This window comes from Ailuropoda melanoleuca, chromosome 9 (assembly GCF_002007445.2).
Source record: "Ailuropoda melanoleuca isolate Jingjing chromosome 9, ASM200744v2, whole genome shotgun sequence".
NCBI lineage: Eukaryota > Metazoa > Chordata > Mammalia > Carnivora > Ursidae > Ailuropoda > Ailuropoda melanoleuca.
Genome location: NC_048226.1, coordinates 51,927,126 through 51,953,327, shown reverse-complemented (window position 1 = coordinate 51,953,327; position 26,202 = coordinate 51,927,126). Strand labels below are relative to the sequence as shown.

Here is a 26,202-nt window from a genome sequence, read left to right as displayed (position 1 = left end):
CCCCTTCATTTTTCCCTTCCTTCTCCTACCGATCTCCCTGCTATTCCTTATGTTCCACAAATAAGTGAAACTACATGATGATTGGCTTTCTCTGCTTGACTTATTTCACTTAGCGTAATCTCCTCCAGTTCCATCCATGTTGATGCAAATGTTGGGTAATCATCCTTTCTGATGGCTGAGTAATATTCCATTATATATATGGACCACATCCTTATCCATTCACCTGTTGAAGGGCATCTCGGCTCCTTCCACAGTTTGGCTATTGTGGACATTGGTGCCATGAACATTGGGGTACATATGGCCCTTCTTTTCACTACATGTGTGTCTTTGGGGTAAATACCCAGTAGTGCAATTGCTGGGTCATAGGGTAGCTCTATTTTTAACTTTTTGAGGAACCTCTATACCGTTTTCCAAAGTGGCTATACCAGCTTGCATTCCCACCAACAGTGTAAGAGCGTTCCCCTTTCTCCACATTCTCTCCAACATTTGTTGTTTCTTTCCTTGTCAATTTTTGCCATTCTAACTGGTGTAAGGTGATCTGAATGTGGTTTTGATTTGAATTTCCCTGATGGCTAATGATGTTGAACATTTTTTCATGTGTCAGTTAGCCATTCGTATGTCTTCATTGGAAAAGTGTCTTTTCTTAATACAGTTAAAACTGAGTCCCTTAGGGGTGCCTGGGTGGCTCAGTCGTTAAGCGTCTGCCTTTGGCTCAAGTCATGATTCCAGGGTCCTGGGATTGAGCCCTGCGTCTGGCTCCCTGCTCAACGGGAAGCCTGCTTCTCCCTCTCCCACTCTCCCTGCTGGTGTTCCCTCTCTGGCTGTGTCTCTCACTGTCAAATAAATAAAATCTTAAAAACAAACAAGCAGATAACAACAACAACAACAAAAAAACCCAACCGAGTCCCTTGGACACTCAGAAGGTGTGGCAGGCCCCTTTTTCCTGAACTTATCACAGCACATCTCTAAGATGTGTCTGTCCCAGGCTGTGATGCTTGCCACCATAGGCCACTCTCCTACCTCTCAATTTAATGCCTTTGGAATGTTCCTTCCCCACAAAATGGGTGAAAACATAGCACAGAGAAGTGAAGGGGAGGGAATGTCAAAGTCATACCCCAATAATACCTCTTACTGTGCAATTGGAAAACTCTTCTTGTTCTCCGCTTTCCAGGAAAAATGGAAATTGGGGCAGAGTGACAACACCGGCTACTTGACATACGGAGCACTTTGAAGTCAGCAGGGGAAAAGCCTGTCTCTAAAATGTCAGTGTCTGAACCCATATTCTAGGTCTCTCCCACACATTTCTTAGTTCTGTCGCATTGAATATGAGTTCCAAATGAGATCCTTCAGCTCGGAGCCACTGACACTCAAAATATAGAGCTCCCCAGATTATACTAAGACTCTCCATAAACACAGCCTCAACCCACGACTTCCATTTTATTCATGGCTTACAAACAGAGAAAATGGGAAATCTGGAGGGAGAAGATGTGATTTTCATTCGCTATGAAGATTTTCAGAATTGCATTAGTTTCAGTTCATTAGGTCTCATAATCACATTAGCTATATGACATTGTAAGGAGGGGAGATGCCCTGCGGAGACCCCCCCATGGGTTCCCCCGGAGTCTTACTACCTCTTGCACGTGGGGACTCAATATGGGATTAGATTTTTTCCTTTCACAGGGTGAACCAGTAAAAACAATACAGCATGTAGAAACCGTGTTTACAAAAACGTTTCCTCATCCTTCCCTAATTCTTCCCACAGTTTTGCTGTGTCCGTTTTGAGGACTTGGGATCTCTTCAAAGTTATGCTGAGTAACTCCCATGTCACTGGGATTCCCACTGGGCTCCTAACAAATTTGGAGTCACTGGTTTTCAGTGAACTACTCACTTCAGAATCACTTAGTGTGAATCACAGAATCACTTAATCATGTTAAAGATACAGATTCTTATGCCCCACTCCAACTTTATTATATCAGAGTATCAGGCCTGGGCCTCAGCAGCCTACCTACCACGCGCCTCAGGCATCGTGAAGCAGGACGTGAGAGGTTCTCGAGGACACGTGTGCAATGGCTGGCGTTCTCCCGTGGCCCAGGAAGGAAGGCACGGGCAGCTGATGAGGCTGATGGATGAAGGGGGCTGGAGCCCACTGAACTGAGGCACTTGAATACAAGAGGACTAGGTATGCGGCAGGGCCACAAAATACTCCTCCTTTAAGCTGAGAAAACATTCTCTTGCCGGAGGTATGATACTGTTCTGTCCTGCCACGTCTCTCCTCAGAACCCTATAGTTCACTCCCATTCGCCTTTTCTATCTAGTCCAGAGTCTTCTGGCTCCCTGGCATATGAGTGGCTCTGAAGTCCACATGGACCTCTCCCCAAGGCGGTGACTGGTTCTGGTCGTTGAGTTCCCTGTCTGGTCGTGTCGGACCACGTCGCGTCTCCAAGTTGTCACCACTCCGTTACACCTACTCCTCTACCCCTGTCAGTGTGGTTTTATCTTCCCTAAATTGTGCAAAGGGAGAGAGGAAAATAAATGTACTGAAGTATGTAGACAGGTACATATCCATGTCATTCTTAAATTCACAGAGTAAACCTGGATTAAGGCCAGCTATCAGCGAAGTGGTAAAGCAGGGGAAAATGACAGAAAAGGCCCCAAATCTCTTCCCTTTGCCTACCTCACACACATGGTGCCTNCCCAAATCTCTTCCCTTTGCCTACCTCACACACATGGTGCCTGCATTCCGGCCTCAGCCCTCTCATCCTTCGCCTTTGCCTCCCTGTTCCTTACCAGGTGACTAGGTCTCTTCCATTTACGCCTTTGTAAGATTTTAAATACACATACCAATGTTTGCATGCATATTTGGTTTTCTAAGCATCCTTTAACCATAAAGTGAAAGCAATTTTCTCCCACTTAGTAAGGAGGTGGTAGAGCTCTAGGTACCTTCCCTGGTCCTTGAACTCTCACCTGTCCCTGGAGGCTGGCCGACCCTGACTGGGATGGAGTGCGTGCAGGGAAGTGGTCCTTCCCACCCCGTGAACATGCACAGGCTGTCTTTGGAATCCACCAGACACATTGAGGACAGTTCTCAGCTTGAAACAACATCAGTCCAAGGGCACTGCAGCTGGGTCAGCGCCATAGAGCCTCTGCCATCAAGCTGAACAGAATCAGGCGACAAGTATTGTGACTAATGCAATATGGTCGAAGTGAAAGGGCTTGTGGCTTTTTGTTTCTTTCTGATTTCACGTGCTTGGAATTCAACAGTGAACTTTTTAAAATCTTTGATCAAAATATAGCTCTGTATTAGGAACTTGACTAAAACATTTTTCTCCTCTTGCATATTGAATTTTTGCAATTAAATTGCCTCAGACCCATGTAATCTCATATTCAAGAAGATGAAACAGTGCTTGGGACATAGTAGGTATTTAACAATTATTTTTTTAATGAATTACAGAGTGTCAAAGAGCAAAATACACTTTGTGCCTTAGTATTAAAGAGTAAGAAATATCAGATATTAGTCAAGAAACTAATGAAACCAACCCAAAGAGCTGACGTCTTTAATAATAGAGACAGAGAACTTCTCCAGAATGTTTTATTACATTTGGAACCTCTTCAGGCTTATCAAATACTGAGGTTGGAAATGAGATTAGATCCCTTACAGATTTGCTTTCTCTGGAAGATCTTCCTAAATTTGGGCATATGCCTTTAAAAAGCCTCAGAGCTTCCAGCAGCAGCATTTTCTCTCTCCAGGACAGGTGTATGCCCATCTGCATATTTTTGGTTTTGTCTTTGCCTTTTATTTAAAGGCTGTTATAAATATGAATTATAAATGTGTAAATATGCCAGCTAGCTGTTGATGAAGAAAACAGACTGGTAAGTCAGCCGCGCTACCAGTGTTCGGCGGTGGGCTTGCCAGAAGTGGAGCTGATGTTTTGCAGGGGCCGTCGGGATTGATTCCCCCCGCTGGCCACAGACTAGAAAAGCTGCCTGTGATGTTTCCTCCTGACGCTCCTGTAACTGCTGCGGCCTGGTCAGGTTTTCCTGGGAATTACGAAGACTATGCTTTCTGGGGAGTTGAAACTATTGATCACACTTAGAATTTCATGTTCTTGATGGGTCGACATTTCCCTTTGGGTGGAAAGTCGTGAATTTTTATTTTAAACCTGAGGAATTTCTGGCTACTTTCATAAAATGATAGAGTCCCAGAGCTGGAAAGAAACTTTGTAAATGACCTCATTTTTCAGGAGGAACTGAGGCATGGGAGGTTTGGGCTCGGGTGAAAACGTGGAAAGGAACACACAGGGACATGTCCACTCCCTGGCATTTCATGGGATTCTGGACTGGTAAAGAGCTGCCTTTCACTGGGGTACTTATATGGGAATTGAGAAAGTCCTGTGACCCAGGGCCTCTGGCCTCATCTTCACGTAACTTTGAATGAGATGAAGACCAAGCTTCACCAGGGATCTGGCCGGATGACCCTTCAGCCCTAGTTGGAAGGAAGATGGTCATGTGTCCTAGTACTACTCCAAATGGAGTCCTCAGGTCAGCAGGCTAGACCTCACCTGGGAACCAGTTAGAAACACAGAATTCAGAATCTGCTCCTTAACAGGATACCCAGGGGATCTGTAGATATATTGAAGTCTGTTCTAGAACAGTCTTCTCAAATTTCAACCTGCATCACAATCACCTGGAGGGCTTGTTAAAACAGATTATGGGGGGCACTTGGGTGGCTCAGTCAGTTGAGCGTCCGACTCTTGATTTTGGCTCCGATCATGATCTCAGGGTTGTGAGATCAAGCCCCACATCGGGCTCCCAGCTCAGTGCAGAGGCTGCTTGTCCCTTTCCCTCCCGCACTTGCGTTCTCTGTCTCTAAAATAAACAAAATCTTAAAAAAGAGATTAAGAGCCCCACCCTGACTTTCTGATTCATAAGCCTCAGGCAAGCCCAGAATTTTCCCAGAAGACACTGAGGCTTCTGATCCAGGCCCACCCTTTCACTACTGGAACCATTGCCCTNCTTACTACTGGAACCATTGCCCTGCCACTTCTCTACAAGGGGCTTGGGAATCTTCTAGAGCCCTTGAGTACCCCGTTGCTGGCAGAATGCCTTGGGGATGAGCCCTGAGAACCTGTGCTTTCAAATACAAGTTCTGACTTATTCTAATGTAACCAGTCCCAGCCCTGAGGAGTTCCCAGTAGCAACAACAAGTAACTTGCTGGGATGTTTTTTTAAGATTTTGATTGTGTTTTTTAGGAGTCAATAAAAAGCATTTTGTCTGCTGATTCTATAATAGAATCCGTAGTGTTTTAAAAATAGAGTCAAGATGAGAATGGAGATGGCCATGACACACCAGGCACCAGGCGGGAAGTTGAGCCACATTCTTGCCAGCACCCAGGGAAAACCTGAACTCTGAAGTCAGCCGCCCCTAGTGAAGATGTAGAAATACACCAGAAGGTGTGGCCGAGACAGCAGACGGCTTTATCTAACGCTGCTGTAGCTCGCGTTGAAACCAGTGCTAGAGTGGGACTCCTTCCGCACATGTCTTAAGTTGCCGTCTACTCTTCAATTCTGCCTCTTCCCTCCTGAGAGCTTCCCTTTCCCAGAAGAAGCACCCTTTGATGTGCAGTCTCAACGAGATAGCACGTTTAGGGTGAGGGCTTGGTAGAAGCTAATTGCTATGTGACGGATGCTGGAGCACAGCTAATTAGCTGTCCACCCCCAGTCCGACCAGCTGTTAAAATACATCTGATCATTTAAATATCATCAGCCGTGAATGGAGGATTTGAGAGGCATTTAGGTCAAGCAGTAAGTTTCTGAACCTGTCAGCAAAGAAACTTAAGTTGTTATTGGTTACATCTCTGACTATTATGAAAAAGAAACTGGCTGAATCACTGTACCTAAGAAGCCAGATAAACGCAGTGCAAACAATGCTTAACAGAGAGGGACTGTGAAGTCCTGGTCTTGGAAGCTGACCTTCGGGCAAACACCAGATCCTCATGGGGCTCCGGCAAAGCTGCTGGGGCAGGGGCCAGAAAGTGCTCTAGATCCCTTGGAAGGAGGGCACGTGGCGCTGCACCGCTGGGGATGAACACTGAGCAAACCAGAAGAGAGGGAACGTTCTTCCCTGTGGTGCTAAGAACAAGTCATGATAGGGGAGGTTAAAATGGCCGGGAAGAAGGGTGAGGCTCCTATGCCCCAAAACGGCAGATACCTGCAGATGGTGAACGGCGTGGGGCTGACCTCCGCCCGCTCCCCGAGAACGCACTGCTGGGCGCCACCCTGGAGTGGAAAGTGCCGGGGAAACTGAGTCAGGAAACCTAGGGCTGTGTGACCCCAGACACGGTACTTAACCTTTGAGCTTCAGTTTCCCCACCTCCACCAGAGCGTGGGAAGGATGAAATAACCTAATGTGCTTAAGAGACGCTGGCACGGAGCGTGTACTCACTTGGGCTTTTTCAGTGGTTTTGATTTCAAGCCTTTGAGCCAAAACCGGTACGTGGTAGGTCCCTTCAGGACCTGGGCAGAGTCAAGATGATCGATCACAGGTGGGAGGGAGGCAGTACCGTGGGAATCTATCGGGGAGTCTGACAGGCAGACTTTTGGAATTCCTCGTGTCCCTGTGGAATTTCAACACCATTTGAAAAGACTGAGAAAGAGCAGTTTCTTCCCATCCTTACCATCTCTGAAGGCCTGGTCAGTATTCACCTCCTTGTGGATGCTTTTTCTCCTCTGCTCTATTAGTTCATTAGACTGTTAGTTCACTCAGATTATTTATTAAGTGCCTACTGTGTGCTGTTCACGAAGGCTACAGCTGTGAACCAGACAGGTCTGTTCACAGCACCCGCTTTTGAACTTTGACCAGCGGAGGAGGTGAAGGGCTTCATCATTTCAATTTTGAATAATGCCATGAAGGAAAAAGCTTTACAGGCTTTTACAAAATGGGCCTAAACAAAACTGGTATGTGCCTGTGTGTGTGTGTGCCTGAGTGTGTGTGTGCCTGTGTGTGAGCCTGTGTGTGCGCCTGTGTGTGTGCGCCTGTGTGTGTGCGCCTGTGTGTGTGTGCCTGTGTGTGTAGGCGGGGAGGGGGATTGAAGTGCAGCATCCGGAAAGTTGCTCCAAGGAAGTGACACTTAAACTGAGATCTAAAGCGTGGTTAGGCTTTCATCAGATGAAAAACATGAGAAGGAGAGCCAAGAATAGTTAAGGCTCCTCTCTCCCTTGAGACATGGAAGCCCCAGCGCCTTTTGAGGGAGGGAAGAGACAGGAAGGCATGAAAGGCCCTTGCTGAGAAGAGGTCAGAGGAACGCCAAGCTCGGGGACACAGTGGGGCCACCAGTGCTGAGAGGCTGGCTGCAGTTGAGAGAATCCGTGTACATACACACCACCATTTCCACTGCTGTGCCTTTTCTCAAGAGACGTTCAGCTGCTTTGGTGACAGTACAAAGAAGCCAGGTGGCTGTGTTTATTCCAGAGTTAAGGTTTTGCCTTAAGACATATTTGGCTTATTTTTTAATAATTTTTTAATTTGCCTGATGTGCTCATCTCTTTTATTCTCCTTCTCTCCCTTACCTTATACATTATTAAGCTTGCATTTTGAGAGTCTGCTTGGAAGTTTACTCCTCGCCTTTCCTATAGAAATAAGTATTCAGTAAAAAAATTTCTTGATTGGCTCCTATTTTCCAGTTTATGTAGATGCTAAGAAGATGGTGGGAAATGATGTGGACAATATCCCCGCCCCCAAGGAACCTTGAATTTAGATCAGATGAGCAACATGCAGGGCACAAGAGATAGACCACAAAGCCCAAACTGCACCCTTTCATTAAGACTTGCTTATGCAAAATGAAGCCCTTTTACCTGTGTACCTCACCTGGTCTCTAAGAATCAATCAGTAGCTCCCTCTTCCCTCTCCCCTCCCTCTCTCTTGAGATTTACCATTAAAAATAAAAAATGAGGGGCACCTGGGTGGCTCAGTCTGTTGAGCACCTGACTCTTGATTTTGGCTCAGGTCATGATCTTGGGTGGTTAGATCGAGCCCCTTATTAGGTTTCGCACTCAGCGTGGAGTCTGCCTGAGATTCTCTCTCCCTCTGCCCCTCCCCCCTCACCTGCTGTAAAAAATAAATAAAATCTTTTAAAAATGAACCTTACAAATTGGTCTTCAGGTCAGGATATGAGCAAAAGCAACCTTAGAAGTTATTCCTTACCCATCAAAGTCTCTTACTTCTTGGCTCTTCTAAAGACAAAAAACCAAAATGGTGATGGGGCATTTATAAGCAATAAACTGTATTATTTCTGTAACGTAAATTTACCGTAATTTTGAAGACAAGCGAGAGCCACACAGACCCCTCCCCCTGAAAGGGTCAGCTTTCCCATTTCCTGTGTGGATCAATACATTTGGTAGTACGAAAAGTAATCAGGTTACACTGACAGATGGCCTTCAGGATTTATAACTTGCTCTTAGAATGACTGCCTGGCTCATTCTGCCTACAGCAGCAACTCTTGATAACAGGGTCAGTTAGTGACGTTCGAGATTTCCAGGTCCCCTTCTCTTGTGCTCAAGGTGCTGTGCTTCTCATAAGCTGCAAAGGAAGAAATGTCAGGTCATTGCTCCATAGTGATGCTTTAAAAGTTATAGTTCGAGAAACTACCAAGAAAATCTTAACCTTGGAGTCCTTCACCACTTTCTGCTCTTTGGGGTATTTTCCCAATTCAGGAAAAAAAGAGAAATGGGGACATCTTTGTGACGACCTTATTTGGCAGAGAACCTTTGTGCCTTAGCAAGATAGACGAGCAGCATTGGTTTAGGCGGCTTCCCACGCTTGCGGCAGACCCGGTTAGCGCTCATCCAGAGCACAGCATAGCAGCTCGCCTATGTCGGAGTCTCTTTAATCTGAAGAGAAACCTACCTGAATTTAAATGCTTGAGCTTCAAACTCTACCAGGGGACTCGAGAATTCTATTGAGAGGTTGGTTTAGGCTTAGCTGGTGCATCTGCCCATGCACTTCACAGGACAGGAGCCCAGCAGAGAATTTGGCTCCTCGGCCATTGTTAAATTCGTTTGGCTAATCTGTAGCTCATAAAGTGTCATTTTACCTTGTGGTTCCCACACCTGGTAATGACCAGGAAGGAGGAATTCCCATGGGGTTGTGTCCTGACCTCATTTTGTCTATCAGTGAGGGGTCATGAGTGGATGTGGTTTCTATCATGCTTAATTATGAGTTGACTAGGAAAGCTATAAAATGGTAATGACTGTCATTACCAACCAAAGCCTGCTTCAGAGGAATTAAAGTGTCTGCTTCTGTCACTAATCTCTCTGGCCATTCCAACTCTACCAAATTGTTACTTACACAATTTGCTGTGATCAGAGCACCTACCTGTTAGGAGTGTTAAAAAACCAAATAGTTGTCTTTTGGTCGTCACCTTTTATTAATTTCATCTGGTTTTTGCTTTTTTTCTTTCCCGTTGGAATTGATTTAGGTGGCTGATCCTCTAGGCTAATGAAGACAAAATACCTAGCACAAGGCACAAACAGCAGGAGTAACTCTCTCCTTAAGAGGCTGATGATTGAGACTGAGCATAGGATTATACCGCCACCTTGTGGTTAGTAATGGCACCTGCTTTTAAAGTGAAAGGCCATCGTTTTTTCTAACTGATTGAATCACATTTTAAGAACATGAATGGATGTAAGAGCATAAGAGATTATGGAGCAAAATAAGTTTGCTCAAAATAATTACTCATACCATCTTTTCAGATCCTTTCAGGGAATCCCCAACAGAAGTTCTGTAACCTCAAGTACTGACCTTTCTCAGGAACAAATAACAAAGTCCCCACAGTAGTCTGAATGTATATAAAATTGGGGTGGGGGGATGGTACCATTGCCTATTTTACAGTGTCACACATTTGTATTGACAGTCTCAGCTGTGAATGTACATCAGTGCAGCCAATAATGAGGTCTAAAACAAAAAGATATGCAAGTATTAATCTTTCATGAATATGATAATCATCTTCAACTCCTCTCCGTACGGCATCTGGGTGCCATAGTCAGTGTTAGTTGAGGTACAGTGAATGGTGTTCCTTTTCCCTATGTTGAGTAACTCATAGAATATTTACACATGTGGTCTGACAATGAAATATTTTTCAAACTTCGAAGAACTAATATTCCACAGTTGAACACAATTTTATCAAGTCAGGTAAGAACAGGATTGAAAGAAAGAGGTTTAAATGTCTCCATGAAAAAATGAGAGATCACTCCAAATTGTTCCTGGTGTCCAAATTGGCCTGCTGCTGTGGGTTAATTCTGGATACTCAGAAAATACCGCACTTGATGTACACATCAACAGAAATAAGATGGTCCTCAGGAACAGTATCACCAGAACAGTTTCAGAGACTTCGGAGCCTTCGATTGTCTTTTCCACGTGAAATTTGGTTGGCAAAGGGGCACAGTGNTTGAGGGAGGGAAGAGACAGGAAGGCATGAAAGGCCCTTGCTGAGAAGAGGTCAGAGGAACGCCAAGCTCGGGGACACAGTGGGGCCACCAGTGCTGAGAGGCTGGCTGCAGTTGAGAGAATCCGTGTACATACACACCACCATTTCCACTGCTGTGCCTTTTCTCAAGAGACGTTCAGCTGCTTTGGTGACAGTACAAAGAAGCCAGGTGGCTGTGTTTATTCCAGAGTTAAGGTTTTGCCTTAAGACATATTTGGCTTATTTTTTAATAATTTTTTAATTTGCCTGATGTGCTCATCTCTTTTATTCTCCTTCTCTCCCTTACCTTATACATTATTAAGCTTGCATTTTGAGAGTCTNAGAACAGTTTCAGAGACTTCGGAGCCTTCGATTGTCTTTTCCACGTGAAATTTGGTTGGCAAAGGGGCACAGTGTATGGTCTGGCAGACGTCATCATTGTGGCAGGAGCCCTTCCTTTTCAGGGTGACTTTTTACTTCCCAAACACTGTGCCTCTTGTCCTCTTATCCTACCCTGCTCTTGCTAATCCTGAGGAAGCCTTCCGGGCACAGGCAAAGACACCACTCCCCCCACTAAACTGACCCCTGAGCACTGCGTTTAACCTCAGGGAAACGAGCGCATGAAGTCTAGTCTTGGGGGGAAAGGCCATCGCACTGCTTGGACAACCCCAGACCATCCACATAAGGCCTGCACTCTCCTCCCCAGCAGGAAAAAAGAGTATGGAAGTCATATGGGCGTCTGCACACGTAGGTGGAGGGGTGGTCCATCTGGACACACAGTCCTAGCTTAATTGTAGATAAGACCCCAAAATGGAAGCAGATGACCAGAGAAGGGATGGGTGAGAGAATTTGGAAACAGAAGTCCAGACAAAGGAAGAGACCAAGAGAGAAGAAGAACTGGCGCAGACTTTCTCTACAGTAGAAATAAGNAATATCCCCGCCCCCAAGGAACCTTGAATTTAGATCAGATGAGCAACATGCAGGGCACAAGAGATAGACCACAAAGCCCAAACTGCACACTTTCATTAAGACTTGCTTATGCAAAATGAAGCCCTTTTACCTGTGTACCTCACCTGGTCTCTAAGAATCAATCAGTAGCTCCCTCTTCCCTCTCCCCTCCCTCTCTCTTGAGATTTACCATTAAAAATAAAAAATGAGGGGTACCTGGGTGGCTCAGTCTGTTGAGCACCTGACTCTTGATTTTGGCTCAGGTCATGATCTTGGGTGGTTAGATCGAGCCCCTTATTAGGTTTCGCACTCAGCGTGNGCGGAGTTTCACTCTGCGGCTTCTGACAGGCAGAAGCTGCCCAAGCCCGGGAGCCTTGTCTTTCAGGAAGAACGTTGCTGACTCAGAAACTCGATGATGGTCATGCTTTTCCTTGTGAGATTTTGTCCGGGAGAAGAGTCGGNTTATTAGGTTTCGCACTCAGCGTGGAGTCTGCCTGAGATTCTCTCTCCCTCTGCCCCTCCCCCCTCACCTGCTGTAAAAAATAAATAAAATCTTTTAAAAATGAACCTTACAAATTGGTCTTCAGGTCAGGATATGAGCAAAAGCAACCTTAGAAGTTATTCCTTACCCATCAAAGTCTCTTACTTCTTGGCTCTTCTAAAGACAAAAAACCAAAATGGTGATGGGGCATTTATAAGCAATAAACTGTATTATTTCTGTAACGTAAATTTACCGTAATTTTGAAGACAAGCGAGAGCCACACAGACCCCTCCCCCTGAAAGGGTCAGCTTTCCCATTTCCTGTGTGGATCAATACATTTGGTAGTACGAAAAGTAATCAGGTTACACTGACAGATGGCCTTCAGGATTTATAACTTGCTCTTAGAATGACTGCCTGGCTCATTCTGCCTACAGCAGCAACTCTTGATAACAGGGTCAGTTAGTGACGTTCGAGATTTCCAGGTCCCCTTCTCTTGTGCTCAAGGTGCTGTGCTTCTCATAAGCTGCAGAGGAAGAAATGTCAGGTCATTGCTCCATAGTGATGCTTTAAAAGTTATAGTTCGAGAAACTACCAAGAAAATCTTAACCTTGGAGTCCTTCACCACTTTCTGCTCTTTGGGGTATTTTCCCAATTCAGGAAAAAAAGAGAAATGGGGACATCTTTGTGACGACCTTATTTGGCAGAGAACCTTTGTGCCTTAGCAAGATAGACGAGCAGCATTGGTTTAGGCGGCTTCCCACGCTTGCGGCAGACCCGGTTAGCGCTCATCCAGAGCACAGCATAGCAGCTCGCCTATGTCGGAGTCTCTTTAATCTGAAGAGAAACCTACCTGAATTTAAATGCTTGAGCTTCAAACTCTACCAGGGGACTCGAGAATTCTATTGAGAGGTTGGTTTAGGCTTAGCTGGTGCATCTGCCCATGCACTTCACAGGACAGGAGCCCAGCAGAGAATTTGGCTCCTCGGCCGTTGTTAAATTCGTTTGGCTAATCTGTAGCTCATAAAGTGTCATTTTACCTTGTGGTTCCCACACCTGGTAATGACCAGGAAGGAGGAATTCCCATGGGGTTGTGTCCTGACCTCATTTTGTCTATCAGTGAGGGGTCATGAGTGGATGTGGTTTCTATCATGCTTAATTATGAGTTGACTAGGAAAGCTATAAAATGGTAATGACTGTCATTACCAACCAAAGCCTGCTTCAGAGGAATTAAAGTGTCTGCTTCTGTCACTAATCTCTCTGGCCATTCCAACTCTACCAAATTGTTACTTACACAATTTGCTGTGATCAGAGCACCTACCTGTTAGGAGTGTTAAAAAACCAAATAGTTGTCTTTTGGTCGTCACCTTTTATTAATTTCATCTGGTTTTTGCTTTTTTTCTTTCCCGTTGGAATTGATTTAGGTGGCTGATCCTCTAGGCTAATGAAGACAAAATACCTAGCACAAGGCACAAACAGCAGGAGTAACTCTCTCCTTAAGAGGCTGATGATTGAGACTGAGCATAGGATTATACCGCCACCTTGTGGTTAGTAATGGCACCTGCTTTTAAAGTGAAAGGCCATCGTTTTTTCTAACTGAATCACATTTTAAGAACATGAATGGATGTAAGAGCATAAGAGATTATGGAGCAAAATAAGATTGCTCAAAATAATTACTCATACCATCTTTTCAGATCCTTTCAGGGAATCCCCAACAGAAGTTCTGTAACCTCAAGTACTGACCTTTCTCAGGAACAAATAACAAAGTCCCCACAGTAGTCTGAATGTATATAAAATTGGGGTGGGGGGATGGTACCATTGCCTATTTTACAGTGTCACACATTTGTATTGACAGTCTCAGCTGTGAATGTACATCAGTGCAGCCAATAATGAGGTCTAAAACAAAAAGATATGCAAGTATTAATCTTTCATGAATATGATAATCATCTTCAACTCCTCTCCGTACGGCATCTGGGTGCCATAGTCAGTGTTAGTTGAGGTACAGTGAATGGTGTTCCTTTTCCCTATGTTGAGTAACTCATAGAATATTTACACATGTGGTCTGACAATGAAATATTTTTCAAACTTCGAAGAACTAATATTCCACAGTTGAACACAATTTTATCAAGTCAGGTAAGAACAGGATTGAAAGAAAGAGGTTTAAATGTCTCCATGAAAAAATGAGAGATCACTCCAAATTGTTCCTGGTGTCCAAATTGGCCTGCTGCTGTGGGTTAATTCTGGATACTCAGAAAATACCGCACTTGATGTACACATCAACAGAAATAAGATGGTCCTCAGGAACAGTATCACCAGAACAGTTTCAGAGACTTCGGAGCCTTCGATTGTCTTTTCCACGTGAAATTTGGTTGGCAAAGGGGCACAGTGTATGGTCTGGCAGACGTCATCATTGTGGCAGGAGCCCTTCCTTTTCAGGGTGACTTTTTACTTCCCAAACACTGTGCCTCTTGTCCTCTTATCCTACCCTGCTCTTGCTAATCCTGAGGAAGCCTTCCGGGCACAGGCAAAGACACCACTCCCCCCACTAAACTGACCCCTGAGCACTGCGTTTAACCTCAGGGAAACGAGCGCATGAAGTCTAGTCTTGGGGGGAAAGGCCATCGCACTGCTTGGACAACCCCAGACCATCCACATAAGGCCTGCGCTCTCCTCCCCAGCAGGAAAAAAGAGTATGGAAGTCATATGGGCGTCTGCACACGTAGGTGGAGGGGTGGTCCATCTGGACACACGGTCCTAGCTTAATTGTAGATAAGACCCCAAAATGGAAGCAGATGACCAGAGAAGGGATGGGTGAGAGAATTTGGAAACAGAAGTCCAGACAAAGGAAGAGACCAAGAGAGAAGAAGAACTGGCGCAGACTTTCTCTACAGTAGAAATAAGCCCACCCCCACCCCCACCGGTGGGCTGTGAGGGTCCATAGGTCACATGTGTGCAGACCCCTGCTCTTGGCCAGGCCCCTAAAAGGGCGGCTGCTCTTGCTGCGCTCCCACCACTGCGGTGACCCGTCCTCCTGCGGAGTTTCACTCTGCGGCTTCTGACAGGCAGAAGCTGCCCAAGCCCGGGAGCCTTGTCTTTCAGGAAGAACGTTGCTGACTCAGAAACTCGATGATGGTCATGCTTTTCCTTGTGAGATTTTGTCCGGGAGAAGAGTCGGTCTTTCGGTAGCTCTTCAACAAATTTTAGTTGAAGGGGAGTGAGCCAGGAGCTTTGACACATTTTCTCTGAGTTACATCTTTTATTCAGTGGCTCATAATAATCCGCTTTCATCTCCTCTCCCTACCCTGCTCTGATAGGCTGGGCACCCCACGTCCTTCACTGTATTCTACCTGCCTTTCCCATTGAGAGAGAGAGAAGAGATGAGAAACGTGTACAGAAATGGAGAAAGGTCCTACAGATTCCACAACCAGCTTTGCTGGATGCATATCTGGCTTTTGAGTGATTCACACAGCAAACTATTTTCTAGGAATCTGGCACTTTATAAATAGACATTGATTAAATCTGTTTTATGAGCGAATGAGTGAACGAAGGAGGAAACACGCAAATGCCTGCACAACAGATCTCTTTTGTTTGTGGTTCCTAAAATGTGTTATGCTTCGGGCCTGTATATAAAAATTTATTTCATATATATTCATAGGTCGCCACGATTTATGTGCTTGCTTGAATATATTTTAGTAACTGTGGTGCCAATTTGTAGTCTAAATTTAAAGTGAATTATTCATTGCTCTAACAAACCAGAAGAGAAGCAGTGGTTATTTTCATTCAGTTATAGCTGTCCAGGGGCAAACATACAGAAGCAATTTGACCAGCCATTACTGTCTGCGTGGATTGTTTGCAGGCAGAATATAGAACCAGCGCGGGAAGAAAGATGTTCTATATTACGCAGGAAGTTGCACATTTACATATTTACAGAGCATTAGGAAGTGTTCATGTTGACTCAGGGACCTAAGGAAAACATGGACTTCATCTAGAATGCTCTCTGCATACATTGTAGATAAAAGTTTCTTTTTCTCCAGCTTTTTTATTATTCTTTGATCTTAAATATTCAAATACATGTGTTTCACTTGGAGAAAATTTGGTCCAGTTGAACTGCCTTTGCCAAAATGGCTTTTATTCTCCAACTCTTTCAAGGGGCGCTCCTGTTTGGCACGAAGCCATCCAGGTGCTGGCTTGGTGCACACACTGCAGTGCTCCCAAAATGTACTCACAGCTCTTTCACTGAAGCAAACGACAGTGTAAATATGGACAGACTTTTGCAAGGGAAAAAATTTTTTGAGTTCTGATTAAGATTATAATTTGTTTATTTTATTCATGAAACTTGAGATTAAGTTAAAAGCTCTTCGTTTTAAGTTAGAATATTCTAGAATCGAGCAAAGCAAATGTTCTTTAAACAAGGCCTCTCTGACAAGAGATAATTATTTTTAAAAAAATTTTTTGAGTCTAGTTGATACACAGTATTGCATTAGTTTCAGGTGTACAGCGTAGTGACTCAGTTTCTCTATAGGCTCTGCTCACACAAATGTGGCTACCATCTGTCACCAGACCACACTATTACAATACCACTGACTATATTCCCTATGCTGGGCCTTTTATTCCTGTGACTTATTCATTCCGTAACTGGAGGCCTGTATCTCCCAGGATAATCATCAATTTTTAATATACGGCTCTATCTTTCAAAATCTGTAACTCTTAAAATATTTCACAATACTCATGTGACCATTTTCATTTAAAAGATTTGTAGGTGGAACAGGGAGCACGCAGTAGCCCCCACTAGGGGGCTAAGATGACAGTTTTGGAGTCAGAAATGGCTGGACTCACATCCTTACCCTGCTACTTAACGTCTGTGACATCTTGGGAGAATTTACTCAATGTCTCTGCCATTCAACCTTCTTGTCTGAAAAATGGGGACGAGCAGGGCCTTCTTCACAGGCTGGTAGCAGTAATTAAATGAGGAAGGCATTTAGCAAGGGTCCCAGGACATGCCAGGTACTAAAATGTACTAGGTTCCGCTCTTCTGCCTAATTTGTACTTTTTTACAAATAGGTCTTGTTTACTTCTGGTGATGTATTCTTAGCACATATTTTCATCTGTTCACTTGAAAATGTACTTATGGAGCGCTCACAGAAACTCAGTGAAAGCTGGCCCTGAAAATAGTCACATACTCACAATAGTAACTGTTCTGGAGGTGAATATAAAGACATTCTCTTTCATTAATTGTACCGGCCTTCACCCTTCTCAAAGAGAGGGTTTGGGAGCTAGGGAGATAGGTGGGGACGATGTGAACTGCATTTTTTTAAAAGCTATAATAAATGCTTTACCCTGCTCTGGGGGAAAAAAAATCCAAATAAGCATTTATTTGCTGTGGAATACATGGGATCTTATTTTATTTGAAGATCTTAAGAATCTGTCCCCAAACATATCAAAATAATAAGCTATCCATCACCTCAAACACTGTGCTGAGCGCTTGTACATTCCCATTGTAGGTTTTCAGGTGAGGAAAACAAAGGTAGACAACAGAGGGGACTTGCCTAGAGACAGGTGTCCAGGTGAGGCCAATGGGTCCCCACACACCTCTCTGACTCTGCTCAAAGCCTTCCTCCCGACACACACTCATTACAAGACTCTGTCACTTCATGTGAGAAGTTGTTTCAAAACACACTGGTCTCTCTGCAGGAGGACGAAGCACTCCGCGCCCATGTTCCCACCTTTGAAGGACTGACGGACTCCATCAGCTCGTGCCACTTCCTGCTCCCACCATGGGACCCCCGGGGAGCATGCTGAGCAGCGGGCAAGTGCAGGTCGTCCTATGGGGCAGTTTGGCCACCGTCGCCACTTTCTTCCTCATCAGCTTCCTCATTTTTCTGTGCTCCAGTTGTGACAGGTGAGAGCCATTCCCTGTACCCAGAAGATTCTTCAAATGAAAAGCATGTAGGAATCCCACTACATAGACATTCACAGACACCCCTGTGTTAAAATTAACTTCTCTGTTGCAAAGCATCGCAGGACTTTTTTTGAGGCTGAGTGAAAATCCGTATCTCATTTTGCTGAGGAGCAACTGGAAGAGGCCTCATGTACCAAACTTCCCAGAATGAAATTCTTGCCGTTCATTTGAGCACATCCTTGTTAAAATGTATGTTGTGTTTTCCCATCTATGGACATTTGGAAATCTAAGTCTGATGTGTTAAAGGTACTCTTTTTGTTGCCCCTTGGGAGTTACTGAGAAGTATTGCTGTTATGTGGTTTGAAAGGATCCTTTTATTAAAGATTGGTAATCTACAACTGCAGTTTCTTAAGAAACAGGTTAATTTTCCTATGAGAGAGATGAGCTGTATAAAAAATAATTGTCTTTTTTTTAGAGTTATGCTTCTCCTCCCCACCCCTTCATGTCTCCCTCATATAAAATGTCTCTACTCCCCAAGAAGAGATCTTTGCTCAGGAGCAAAGCTCTTTCTAACAGGGAGTAATTCCCCAGGTGCTCAGACGCTGTTAGGATACGGGCAGCTTCCGGATGGACTGGTGCAGACCAGCCAGCCCTCTTCCAAACCCTCCTCTCAGTGACTTCCGGAGAGACCCTGAGGTCTCTATCAAGAGGGGGAAGTCAGATTCTCTGAACCAAGTAGCCTTCAAATCCCTGCCCAGTTTGGACCCGGGGCTCTACAGCTGGGTCTGAGTCTGAGCGGGAAGATGGCCCTCAGAAGAGTTTGCTCCCCTGGACTTGGGAGGGCCTGCCTGTAATTATTTACACTCCCACTAGGTGTCACTGTTGCCTTGTACGTATATGGGAAATGCAGTCTCTAGTACTGATGGCTTTCTTTAGACTGTCCTGAGTAAAAATAAATTCTATTTTTATTCGATGGACTTTTCCATAGACTGGAAGTACATATGACTCATCCTGAGAGCATGTATCCTTCCCAACGTGCCAAAATTTGTATTTTCTTTCATTATTTTCCCAGTCCCATGGCAGTGTGCAGTCTACTTAGCAGATTCTGAGTTAAGACAAATGAAAAGTAGAAAATTGTCTGGATTTTCTTAAAAAAAAAAAAAAAAACAGTATCCTTTCTAGTATTCTAGATATGAACAGTTTCTACCCAGGAACGTGCCTCAGTCCTCTTGTTGTAAACTTATATTTTCTACTCCAGGAGAAAGGGGAGAGCCAGAGAAGTGACCAGTCTCATCCTGTGACTTGACCCCCTCAGACCCTAACAGCTGCAAAGGAGTGATGGAGTCACTGTCCAGCTTTTGCTTCCTTGGCAAAATAAACCAGGATCTTAAATGAGAGATTTAAATGTTGATAAATATTAGGACAGAAAGGGGAGTGTATGTTTGATTTTAGATGGCATATTTGATATTACAGCAATATTTTTCCATTTCAGAGAGAAGAAGCCGAGGCAGCACAGCGGGGACCATGAGAACCTGATGAACGTGGTGAGCCCATGTGCACATGTCTGTGTGTGCTTTAAAACGTCAGCCGCTTATCTAAGCGTGTGCCCACAGCTGCCAAGCTGAAGGAAACCGAGGGAAAGAGCCCAGCCAGGGTTAGCTGGCTGCCTGGGCTGTGCCCTCCCTGTAGAATTCTTATTCAATGTGGCTAGAGGCCTGTGCAATTAGCTGGGTTGGTTGGGAGAGTTTCTGAAATGGATGCAGTCGTGTTGCTGCCAGAGATCCTTCGAGAGCTCCAGCCTACCTACTACCGCAGGGACACTCGTGCCCAGCTCCAGCCTTGTATCCCTTTGCTGGGGCTGCATAACCAAGGACCACAAACTGTGGGGCTTAAGTAACACATGTATTGTCTTGGAATTCTGGAGGATAGAAATGGAGACAGAGGTGTCTCTGGGTCTGGGTCTTCTGAGAGCTTGGAGGGCGAATATGTTCCAAGTGGTTCTTGTAGCTTCTGGTGGTTTGCTGGCCATCTTTGCCTCTCCTTATTGCTGTCACTCTCATGTGCTGTTCTCCCTACGTCTCTCCATATGATCTCTCCTCTCCACGTGTTTCTGTGCAGGCTTCCCCATTTTAGAAGGACTCCAGTGTGACCTCATCTTATGGAGATATGGCCCATCTGGGTTTCGGAGGCCCTCCTTTCTAATGGGGCCTGGTCAAGCCCCTCCGCTTCCCCTGGTGAGGAGCAGCCTGAGCGTCCTGGTCCTGCCTGGTTCTCTCCACTCAGGGTCATGCCCTCGCCTGGCTGAGCAATTCCAGCAGCTGGGGACGGGGCCACCCCCATATTGGCAGGGCTGACCGCATCCGTCTTGCTTGAGCCCCGTGGCAGTGCGAAAACAGAGAAGGTGTTTCCAGTCTCTGACGGAATTTCTCAACATCAGGGAAAAACGGCTTTGGGGGAGAGGGTGTGAAACATGTAGCCAGCAGACAGGCCAGAGTTTCCCCAGCAGGGGTCTCCACGCCCAGTCTCTGGGCCCTACGGATTCCATGGGCATGGGCAGGACTTGTGTATCCCCAGCGGCTGGGAGCCCTTGCGGTTTCCTAGCCTCCTTCTCTGCAAGCACACACACCCCACCCACTGGTGTCCTGGGTTCTCAGCACCACCTCTCCCTTTATCCTTCTCCCATCTCTGGTCAACCACAGTTCGCACAGGTTGCTGCTGTGCTGGTGGGGGGCGAGGGGATCACTCCACTGTCGCTTCTCCCACACGTATGCCCCAGGCACCAACTTTGTTCACCACCCCCCATGCTCCTTGGTGCCAGGTGGTAGGTAGGTTAGGGCAGAAGGCAGGCCTTCTATCTCTGTCCTCCATCCCTGGTCCTTCCCAAGCAGCAGTTCTCAAGGGTGGCCTGCGCTGCTGACAGCAGCACCACCCGAAGCTCTTGGAGCCCAAGGAACTGTTAGCAAGCCCCGCACTGTGTGACTCTGCTGGCTGCTCATGCTTGAGAGCCCCACAGTAGACCTCCAGCGCCTGCTTGTCTGCCCAGGGTCAGCAGCAGCCCCAGGAGAGAGAGGAAATAGCGGCAGGCGGGTGGGAGGAAGACGGAGACTCATGTACCTTATCCCTCATAACCCCACAGCCTCTCTTACACAGCTGTGCATGAGCGCGAGCGAGAGAGCGTGAGCGAGTGCGTGGTCCCGTGGGCACTGGTGTGCGAGCTCACCCACACAGCCTGTCCACCCAGCTCTCTTTTAAGAGCTTCTCTCTCCGCTTCTAGACTTGTTCAACTTGCAGTTTCGCCATTTAGGCCAAAGAAGCCCCTGTGGTCAGCCTCGCCTCCCTGCCCTTGATCCCAGCTCTTACACATCCCGGCTCCCTGCTAAGCCCCAGAGGAAGCACCACTAAATCCTAGCCTAAAACAGTCCCGAGGCATGGGGTGTCCTGCAGTCTGACCTGGAGCTCCCTGACGGGCCCCCTTTCTAAGAGCAGCTGACCCGATGATGCTACTGCAGCAGGGATGGGTCGTGATGCTGTGAGGGCCTCCCCCCTTCACCCCTGACATGTCCAGGTGGGACGCTTCTGTGCTCCGAGCGTCTGCACCATAAGGTCCTGGCAGCCTAACGCGGTGACCCAGCTCCTGGCGCCCTGCCGTCAGGAGCCGCGTTACCCTGCAACAGCGGGCTCGCAGGAAGGGTTCGTGACACAGCGGGAGCTATTGGCTATTAGTAGTAGTATTTGTTTCTCAGTGAGAAGTCAGAGAATTTATGAAGCCAACTGGACAAGCTTCTGGAGCTGTTTGTATCAGAACTGCCCACATGGACTCCTGGAACATGGTCCAGGTGTGGCGTGCTGGGTCACCTGCTGTGATGCCCAGGTCTTCCATGAGAAGGGTGTGGGAACAGGTCCCATCAGCAGGGATTCAGGCTGCCACATGGAACCAGCTGGGCATTTAAAGAAACACGTGAACTACCAGCGTACTTTGTGACTGCGTGTCGCTTTAGCTCGGCCTGGCGTCTTCCTCCACATAGTTATCTCCACATCTGAGCCCAGCAGAAGAACCTTCCATGCCGTTCTTCCCTCCAGGCATCCTGAATTTGTGATGATAAGAAAGGTTTGCAAACCTGCTATTTAGCACATGGTTGTTCTTGTGAACCTTGAAGCAGAGACTTGGCTGGTTATGAAATAGTCTCAGGATTCAGTGACCTTCTGTCCTTCGGCCAGACTGCAGTCTCTTCCCTTAGACAGCATGTCTTTCTAGGCGTGGCACACCTTTAAGAGCAGCATTTTACAGCACCTGTGGCCCATGGATCGGCCTGCTGTCTGCAGGAGTCAGTTCTGTCCTGCACTAGGGCTCTTGGTCCCCTTTCCACCTGGACCTAAAGGGACTGGGCCCTCATGCCCTACCTGTAGGCCACTCGTAGAGCACCAGGTAGATAGCTCTACAGACGGTCTTGGAAGATCTGCAGGGTCTTGGAGAGTCTAGGACAACTGTGTCCAGTAGAGCTCCGCCCCGTGACGGAGATATTGCATACCGGGTCTGACGCAATAACCACTAGCCACCGACGGCCTCTGAGCATTCCGAATGTCACCAGTACAGCGGAGCAACTCCACCTCGCTTAATTTCACTTCGTTTAAGCGGATTTGGGGTCTGTTGTTGCTGTTTTAATTTTTAGAAAAAGCCATGGCTACTGTCCTTTGCCTACAGTCTGATTCTTCATGTGGTGTTTGCTTTGCAGCCTTCCGACAAGGAGATGTTCAGCCATTCAGTCACTAGCCTGGCCACAGACGCGCCTGCCAGCAGCGAGCAGAACGGCATACTCACCAATGGCGACAGTAAGTTCCGCAGAGATACCAGCTTTCCCGCAGGCCTCATCACCTTAGAAAGTCGGCTTCAATACACGTAGCCCAACAACTAGGCAATGTGTTCTCACTCACTCTTAGTATGCCTACCAGTTTTAGCAGATAAGCTCACATGGATGAAAAGTTAGTGTTTATTAGTTGGTTTCTCTGTGCCAGTGCTCTAAGACTTGTATACTAACTCATCCTAACAGCTACCCAGTAAGATTACTATTATCAAGAGTAATATTATTACTCCCTGTAAGAGCTCTTGTTACAACTTACAGGCGAAGAAACAGTGGCACATCACTGCTTCATCCCATGACCACAGACTCGGTCCCTTCGAACAACAGAAGTGTGTTAACTCATAGCCCTGGAGTCAGAGTATCCGCAGAACTGCACTTCGTCCTAGAGGCTCTAGGGTGAATCTGTTTCCTCACCTGTTGCAGCTCCCCGAGGCCGCCTGCATTTCTTGACTCCTAGCCCTTCCCTCCCTCTCCACCTCTCTCTCCGGCTCTCCCGCCAACTCTGTCACAGTGATTACACTGGCCCTGCTGGTAACTCAGGCTGCTTGCCCATCTCAGGGTCAGCCATTCATCTGCACCTCTGTGATGATTAAGTACACACAGAGTGGCGCCTGCCACTGTGTTAGACACGGTCCTGGGCTCCAGGGGTCTTCGAGAATCCCAGTCTAGTCAGTAAAAGTGATTAAAAATTGTAAGTTATAAACACACGGATACATATACATATAAGGACTACATATAATATGTAAGGACTATATATTATATAAAAAGTATATAAGGTAAATATATGCATGAATAGAAATATATATTTAAGTACACATTTATACATATGTACTTATACTTTTTATACTTATATATAAAGAATATAAAATGGAATGATAGTCATTTAATAACTTGTTCACCACAATGTTAACTATCAGAAAGGTGGGGCTTGGCTTTTTTGATGTATCTCCAGCACTTTAACAGTCACTGGGACATAGGCAGTCAAAAAATATTTGATAAAGGTATGACTGAATGGTTTCCACACAGTGCATTTCTGTGGAAATCTAAGAATTTCACATTTGATTTTCTAATTTGAGGTAGAAACGGTAGGCAGAAGGGGCGGCGAGATGGAAGACCTTTAAAGAGGCACGGGCATACTGTCCCTTGTGGTTGAGGGTACATTTTTGCCTCACTGTTTCCATCGTGTCTGCCAAACAAAAGTGACCATTGGAAGGGGGGATGGCTACCAGTTATTCCCTCCAAAAAGGAGGCAGTCAATAAGGCCAGGGAGGGTGGCCACCATATGTGCCCCCCTCCCGATTCAGTGCCCTGCCTCTCATGGAGTCAGACCCCCTGGTCACATTAGACACACTGCCTACAAGAATCCAATCACTAAGCAAGGAAAGTAACCGTGAACCAAATTTATAGCCAAGACAGTTTATTAAACATTGTATTGAAAAGATGTAATAGCTGGCTTTAGTTTCAACTGCGGTTGAAATCTCAACAGTCATGTCATGTGTAATTTGCAAGTTTAGAGTCGAATAAAAAGCAAGCACCTTGATTTAACTTAACTTTGCATTATCCAGTTCACCGTAATAATTCTTTAAGGTACTGTCTGTCTTCATTTTTATTACTTCTGCCGCTTTAGTTCTTTCAGAAGACAGTACTCTGACCTGCATGCAACATTACGAGGAGGTCCAGACCTCAGCTTCGGATCTGTTGGACTCCCAGGACAGCACGGGGAAGCCAAAATGTCATCAGAGCCGGGAACTGCCCAGAATTCCTCCTGACAGCGCAGTAGACACGATGCTCAACACAAGGAATGTGGACGGGGACCAGGGCCTTGGGACGGAAGGGCCGTATGAAGTGCTCAAGGATAGTTCCTCCCAAGAAAATATGGTGGAGGACTGCTTGTATGAAACTGTGAAAGAAATTAAGGAGGTGGCAGCAGCCGTGAACCCAGGGAAAGGCCACAGCAGCAGGTCAAAGTCGACTTCCACTCTGAAAGAGCTTCCGGGGCCCCAAGCCCCTCAAGCAGACTTTGCTGAATATGCCTCAGTGGACAGAAACAAGAAGTGTCGACAGAGCGTTAACACAGAGACTGTTCTTGGAAATTCTTGCGATCTGGAAGAGGAAGCCCCACCACCTGTCCCCGTGAAACTTCTGGATGAGAATGAAAACCTTGAGGAGAAGGAAGAGAGCGAGAGAGCTGAGGAAGGAGCCGCAGAGGGGACCAGCGAAACCAACAAGGTGGGCTCCTGTAGTTTTGTTTCATGTGCTTTTGTCATGATTGGGAATCTAGCTAATCCGGGGCTTTTACTGGCACATTGTTCTGGGAAGTATATACAAACACTTTCAGGTTCGCTGAATGATGAAAGCTGTTTTAGCGTAAGCTGTGTTTGACTTTTTCCCCCCTCCAAATAATAAAATACTGAAAACTCATGCTTATAAAATATTTCTCTGTTGGCACCTAACTTGGATATTTTCCAGTTTTTACATCATGTCTAATTGGGGCCAAGTATTATTTTCTTCATTTTGAAGATCAGGAATTAAATGGAGACTAGACTCTTTGCCACACATTTAGTCTCTTCTGCTCTTGTTGCTGCCTCAAGCAGCAGGGTGATCTTTACCCTTCTGGGATCCCAGAAATCAGAGCCCAGGAAGATACACGGAGAGGACAGACTTACAGGTGCCACTGGTGGTAACTGATTCTAGGCAGACATTTATGTAAATCCAGTAAAAGATTTTATTATGTGACAATTTCAAAACAATACCTATAGCTCTTAAGTTTACATATTCAACAAAGCTCTAAAATGTATTAACAATGCCCGAGGCTTCTCTGTTTGTTTCTGATAACCTGACCTAGGAACCACAACAGCCTGAAATTCACATCTCCTGTTGTCAGTTTCTCCTTGGGATTTAACTAGGCCCAGTCTTCTTACGCAACTACTCTCTGGTTTCTGTTTTCTACACGGGAAAAAGCAAGGTTCTCATCTCAGGTTTTGGTAGGAAGGACAAGCAGGTCAGTCAATAGTAGCCTTAAAAGGGATCTGGATTTCATGATCAAAATGTGAATCCTGACTATGGTTATGTAGGTTATAGCAAGTAAGTCATTGTGGTATTCTCTGAATGCATTTTGACTTTTCATATTACCCATGAAAGCAGCTGTTGAAAGCTTCAATACAGGTGTTTATGAACCTAGTCATAAGATGCAAAAATACACTCTAACGTTCTGCCTTCATATAACCAAAGATAATAAAACTAATGTAAAGTTTATTGTGCCATTACGGCTTTTTTACTTGCAAGTACTTGAAAGGTAAGAAGGTCAATTGTCTAGCCACTACTAATAAGCAATTCTCCAGATATCACATTAGAATCTGGAAATATCCATCTGGGAATTCTATAGTAAGAATGAATAACCCATCATCTCCACTATAAATAATTCTAATTTTAAGCAATTGAGAGAACTTGAAATATTTAATATTCATTGACTTTTTTCATACACAAGAAGATTTTTAGTGAGCACCAACTATACGTCACACAACCTTCTAGGTGCTGAGAATACACTGGCGACCAAAA

General features: G+C 45.7%; 1 protein-coding gene across 4 annotated transcripts in view; it reads left to right on the top strand.

Moving 5' to 3' along the window:
• Positions 1–26,202, top strand: part of PAG1 (phosphoprotein membrane anchor with glycosphingolipid microdomains 1) — a 140,221-nt gene that overhangs the window by 99,085 nt on the left and 14,934 nt on the right. For all 4 annotated transcript variants that reach the window (XM_034668239.1, XM_034668242.1, XM_034668238.1 and 1 more), the window contains 4 exons: positions 17,578–17,785; positions 19,278–19,329; positions 22,519–22,615; positions 24,272–24,873. In XM_034668239.1, coding sequence (XP_034524130.1) covers positions 17,661–17,785; positions 19,278–19,329; positions 22,519–22,615; positions 24,272–24,873 — 876 coding nt within the window. In that variant the 5' untranslated portion in view covers positions 17,578–17,660. The remainder of the gene's footprint in view (positions 1–17,577; positions 17,786–19,277; positions 19,330–22,518; positions 22,616–24,271; positions 24,874–26,202) is intronic.